The sequence below is a fragment of the Chaetura pelagica genome, unplaced genomic scaffold (genome assembly GCF_000747805.2).
Source record: "Chaetura pelagica isolate M959 unplaced genomic scaffold, ChaPel_1.0 scaffold360, whole genome shotgun sequence".
NCBI lineage: Eukaryota > Metazoa > Chordata > Aves > Apodiformes > Apodidae > Chaetura > Chaetura pelagica.
This window is the reverse complement of record NW_009951950.1, coordinates 3,086,126-3,092,125: the sequence shown is the minus strand read 5'-3', so window position 1 is coordinate 3,092,125 and position 6,000 is coordinate 3,086,126. Positions and strand designations below refer to the sequence as shown.

Genomic DNA, 6,000 nt, shown 5'->3' with positions numbered 1-6,000 from the left:
TAGGGAACAAGCCCACCCAGAGCTGCTGTGTCTTGGAGGTGAACTGAATGTGCTGGAGCCCAGACAAGGCTTCCATCTGTAAGTGGGTCTCACTGCTGATGGAAAAAGCAGCGGATGTAGCAACCTGCTGCCATCCTGCCTGGGCGCTCTCCATCCCGTCTCCAGCAGCCTCAGCCTGTGGGAAGGAGCTCCCTGGATTGCCTGACTACAAGTTCACCTATCTGCTCCAAATTGGACTTCCAGAATTTGCAACAGAGCCAAATCTGCAGCATTTTTAAATGATTCCAGGTTTTCATGTTTAAAAAGTGAAACAGAGAGAAGGGGAGTGTCCAGCCTCCATACTTGAGCTGGGCTCCCAGAGGCTGCTTTAAGAGCTGAGTTTCAGTGTTGGATTCAGCCCAAGGACTTCTTTAGACAGCACAGGGTCTTTTCAGAAGATATTTCTTGCTGCAGAATAATATAATGGACTCTGAATCACTTTATGACAAGGCCATTTATCTTTTGCAAGCCAAATGAGAAAAGAATTGTACTTTTATTTTACCTTTTCTCCTACCTTCTTTGGAGATCCCTTTTCCACCGCTTTCACATGCAATCTCCAGGATTTCTTACCCAGAGGGGATGTGTGTGTGGGGATAAGTGCTCATGACAGCACTACATCTGCACCTCACATAAAAAATTCTCAGCTTCCTTCCCATTACTCTCTAGAGACTGCATCACGGAGATATGTTTTCAAAGAGCCAAATCTTTTAACTGATTTTTAAGTCCCATCTAAAGCTTGTGACTTCCCCTTGGAAAATGTGTCCATGCAGGGCAAGCAGCGGGAATGCTTTGTCCCATGGCTTGACTTTCTCTGCTCCAGTGTTCACACAGCAGCCCACACAGGAATAAGGAAGCTGGCAAAGGCCCTTTACAGTTTGTAAGCATGAGACATCTACCTCAAGAATATAATTATGTACATCCTCTGCTCCCCTGGAGTGGTGTTGGAAGAAAACTAGAGAGAGGCAATACAAAAAAATGCTCAGGGCTGCCACTTTGCACCATAACTCCTCCCTGAAGTTGCCTGCCTTGTTACCCTGTTGGTCTGATACCTCTGCTTTTCTCCCACTGCTTCCAATATCCACAAACCTTTCCCAGATGAGTGCGCCAGGGAGGTGCACAGCAGCACCAGGACTGCAGGTCAGCTGCAGCTGATCAGGAGCAGTTGAACACATATCTGAAAAAGCTCAGCCAGATATCCAGAATGAAGATATTGAATAAGCAGGACAGCATGTTGCCTGTATCATCATACTGTGATCACCTAAACAAATTGCTTTTAACTAGCAATAAGCTGCTAGTAACAATACTAGACCAAAAAAAAGTCTGGAAACGGGATTTTTAAGTGGAGGGTGTCCCTGTAACCAAGCTTAAATCGAAAACTTTTCCTTTTTCTCTCCTAATATATAGCATTCTGGATTTGGGTCATATTCCTCTCTGCTTTTTCCCTTTCCTCGTTACAACAGCAATCTTTGTTGTTACTAGCATAAAGGAAACAAAACTGAGGTCTCTGCTTATCTAAAGAGTTGTGCCCTTCCAAGGCAATTTTTAATCACTTACATGCTACCCTCCAGATAAGTGTGATTTGGATTATTATTTTCTAAGAAAGTGACTGAATGCTGATTGTACAATTGCACATTCCCTCAGGTTCCCTGAACCACAGCTTGTCCATGCTAACAATGAGTTCAGTAAACAAATGAGCTGTGAAATGATTGCATGGAATGACATGTACGTAATAAATGGTGCTATATTATGTCCTTGAGCATGCTGATAGTTCAATGAGAGGGAAAGAAAAGGGAGAATATTCTCATACTTGCACTGCCTTAGGTTCTCATGGCTACATGGAATGAAGTGCATTGCTGCATAAACAGGTAATCAAACTTTTTGCCTTGCGGCTCATAATTACATGCAGAAGGGGAATATAGGATTTTTTGGTGCACCATGCAGAAATAACCTTTGATTACGATATTGATTGGCAAAAAGAAGTGACAGGTCTTCAATATCTAAAAAGAACAAATATATATATAAAAAATATTTTAAAAAAATCAATCATTAGAGCAAAACTTCTCAACGTTTCTCTCTCTCCTGCATTCTCACGTTGGTTACTCTGTCTCTAGCAATTCCTCTCAGAGCTCCTCTATGCTCTGCATGAACTTTCAAATTAAAACCTTTTATCTTAATGGGAATTGTAATCCTACTGCGACGTGTTTGCCTCGCTGCGCTTATCACCCCATTGTGGGAGGGTCTTTTTTTTTATTTTTGCTCAGGATTTCCTTTGATTTCGTGTTCTACAGCAGAGAAACGAAGGCACCGGCACAGCTGACTGCTGCTAACAATTGTGGAAAAGCTGAGACGTTATAGCCGTTCTGTGAATTAAAATACTGTAGCTATTATCTAAAACTGGCAGCAGATAATTCCTCTGGGTTTGCAAGATACATCGCTTTGGCAGCACCTGCACATGGCAGAACTGGGGGGGACTGGGAGATCTCACTGGCTCGCTGGAAAACCCAACTGTTAAAGCCCTTTGAAATTTCGCACAATTGTGAAACAGGATCCTTCGACTTTCGCCATGGTAACACCCCTGTTGTTTTCCTTTGTTGACAGTGGAAGGCCTGAAAGTAGTGGAGATTGAGAAATGCAAGAGCGACATTAAAAAGATGAGGGAGGAAATGGCAGCAAGAAGCAGCAGGTAAGTTCTGCTTCGGACCTAAGCAAAGAAATTAGCATCTGGTTTCTGCAGAATTGAGTTACCTATTGGGCTTTGAAGTAAAGGAGCAAGGAAATGGATAACCACTGAGGAGAGTGGCTTTAGTTCAACACTGGAAGAACTACAGCCATTCATCAGTTAAAATAGCACAGGCCACGGGAATTGAGAAAAAGGTCTTGCAACAGAGAGTTATTTTTCACCATACAGAATGGGAATTCTTCATCCAGATTTACTGGGAGAAAGGGAATGGGAAAAGAGCTGCATAATGTGGCATTTGGTTGGGAACCAAATGCTAATACTCAGGTCAGCTCAAATATATTCTGTGAAAATATCAAATAAATATGTAGCAGCTCTTCTAACTGTGATCTCGTGCTAATATAAAACATCAAATTCAATGTGAAATTGGGAACTTACTTTCTTATTCAAGGGCTCATTGTGACTGTGAAGCTTGGTTTTGCTGTAATTAAAACAGCAGCAGAAAAACTTGCATTCTGTATGGTACAGTCTCAGATGGAGAGTCTGCCCCCTGTGTCACTGAAATACCCCATTAGGAAAAACAATCGCTGTGAGATTATGGTTACTTCTGGGAAGGCTGCTGAAGAGGACAGACTATGTTGTTCCAAGTGTGGGTGAAAGGGATTTTTCTCAGCAAATACAACAATTCCATATTAACAGGCTCTCTCTTTTTCCTCATTTGGGGTCAAATTCTCTGACCTTTAATCAAAGCTATTTCCTATTGAGGGCGATGGGACATTTGCTAAAATAATTAGGGTTTATAATATCTCGCTTTTATAAATTTTGCCATCCAGGTATGTCAAGAGGCACAGTGTTAATACATTCCTATTAAGTCTAAGGCCAAATTCAGCTGTCATGCTAGCATAAATGCAGAGCAACACAATTAACCTCAGGTCTGCTCCAGATTTACACCAGTAGGATGGATTGCAGTTTGCCCTGTGACCTGCATCATTTCTTCTACAGGCGTAGGAGGAAATCTCATTAGAAAAATCAGAGCTCAGGCTGGAAGCAAAGGCAAAATCGTTTATGCTGATTTGTGCTGGGTGTGATGTTAAACGTGTGTGCCCGAGTATGTGTCTGTACTTTTCCTCAACTGTTGTAGGAAGCTGGAAGAGCTGCTATTATGATCATAGTGACTCACGGGCAGATAGGGAATTAAAATCAAGAAAAGAAGTTACAGCAACTTCAGGTACGCCCAGTTGCTGTATGAGGCTGTCCCAGCAGCAGCCATGACTCATTCCTCTCCCAGACCTTGTCACCTTACAATCTATATTTTGTAATATAAACAGCAGTCAGTTAAGAAGAAAAACAGGAATGGGGAGTGCTACATCTGCCCAGTGCAGCCAGGTCCAGCTGAGCTGCAGTCTTCACCAAAGGCTTGTGGTGAGATACAACAGCCACCAAAAGCCAGAGATCAGCGTGGAGCATGATGATGGAAAGCTATGGTAAAAACCAGGTGTAGTGTTCAGCAACAAGTAGAGCTGGACACAGACACACACACTAGTTTCTCTGAACTGCTTTCACTGAAGCAGGAGCCTAACTTGCTGTGCTCAGCGTTAATTTGTGCCAGATGGATGTGGCAGGTGTGTGCTGCGTGTCACAGCTCTCCTTGGTTGCCCTGAGCTGGGTCTTCCTCCTCCTGGCTGCACAAAATTCTTCTCATAATTATCTGTACCCTAAGAGCTTGGGTCTCAAAGCACCAGCCAGACGTGGCCAAGGTCAGCATGTAAGCAGAGGTGGCTGAAGTCACCTCTTTTTTTTGTAAGAGTGAAGAGAGGATGCTCCTTGGTGGCTGGCATCATCAGGAGCTGCTAAGGAGTGACCTGTGTTGCCCTATCCCAAGTGACCACTGCTCTGCAGAGCCATGTCACTGGCCTGCAGTGATCCCTGCCCTGGGGTGCTTCACCCCAAGCGGCTGATCAGGCTCTCTCCCATTGAGATGAAATACTTCATGCTGTTGGGGGAGAGAGAGGCATCCCAGGGCAAGTGGAAGTGGTTTTGCTTCTATTTAGACTTGTCATCCCTTGTGCAATATCATTTGTTGGATAATGTGTTACAGTTGCTATTAGAGATCACATCTAAATTTAATTCATGAATATAAATATGTGTGAGTGGATACATTCCTTCAATAGCACCACAGCATACAGAGCTGTATTCTGGTATATTCTTACATTTGCTGTTGCATTGCCAAACGACTGAGTAAGAATGAACACCTAGGTTTATGAAAGTCATTGTGCACAGTGAATTTTGCATCTCTCCTCTTCAGAAAAGCAAAGCAACCTCACTTGCATCCTCCCAGATTTCTTTGTTTTTGCTGCTCTGCTTTTTGTGTTCACCAGAGACAGATGAGAATAACATGATAGTGTAATTTAAAATCATTATCATTTGCAGATACAGCTTTACATTGGTAAAGGTCTGATGCATCCTGGCTCTGGTGTGTTCCCCAGTGTGGTAGGATGAAGGCTTCAAGATCTTACTACAGATGGAAATTAAGGATAGTTGGCTGACCCTCAGCTAACCCTGACAGGCAGCTCCTATTAGGGCAAGGAATGCCCCAATCTCTATTTTTATCCTACTAATACCCCTCACTATGGAGTTTTGAGGAAACAGCTTTAGAAAATATTAAGACAGCTTTTCATCAACTGAAAATCTCCTTAAACAGGGCAGGAAAAGGCAGCTGCCTGAAGCCAGCTGACCACCATGAACTATGGGATGACATAACTGTCACAGGATTCAGACAACACCACCATCAGAAATTACAGCAAACATCAATATTATGAGGAGAAAATAAGAGAGACCAGGGCCAATTGTCAACAGAGTAGCACTAAAAAGAGTTGCAATGCAGAATATGCAAAATAATTTTTAAAGGGACAAATAAAGTTAATTGAATACTTTGCTTAGGTTCTTTTGAGAGATTTCTTTTAGCTTCATTTGGCAGGAGACTTGAAAAATGAGCAAGGATAATCCAAATGTTAGGACTACAGGTATAAACACAAAATGCAAGCAGATCAGCCTCACATGAGAGTTATTAAAGTCCATGTGATTAACAACCTGGGAAACACGTGTTGAGTTAAAGTATCACGATTGCCATGGGTGATACCACAGAGCACTCAGTGTTACTGTGCTCCCCATGGCTGGAAGAGAAGAAGCTGCTCTTGCACTGCAATGCAGCAACCTAGATGTTCTGCAAAGACTGTAAGGCTGGTGTGCACCTCCCAACATCATGGTCCTGCTGCTCAGGTGGG

The 6,000-nt window shown here is 43.0% G+C and overlaps 1 protein-coding gene across 1 annotated transcript in view; it reads left to right on the top strand.

Annotated features, from left to right (window-relative positions):
• PDE9A (phosphodiesterase 9A) overlaps positions 1–6,000 on the top strand; it is a 61,195-nt gene that overhangs the window by 37,442 nt on the left and 17,753 nt on the right. Inside the window, exon 7 of the mRNA XM_009997991.1 lies at positions 2,638–2,722. Within this exon, the coding sequence (XP_009996293.1) occupies positions 2,638–2,722 (85 nt within the window). The remainder of the gene's footprint in view (positions 1–2,637; positions 2,723–6,000) is intronic.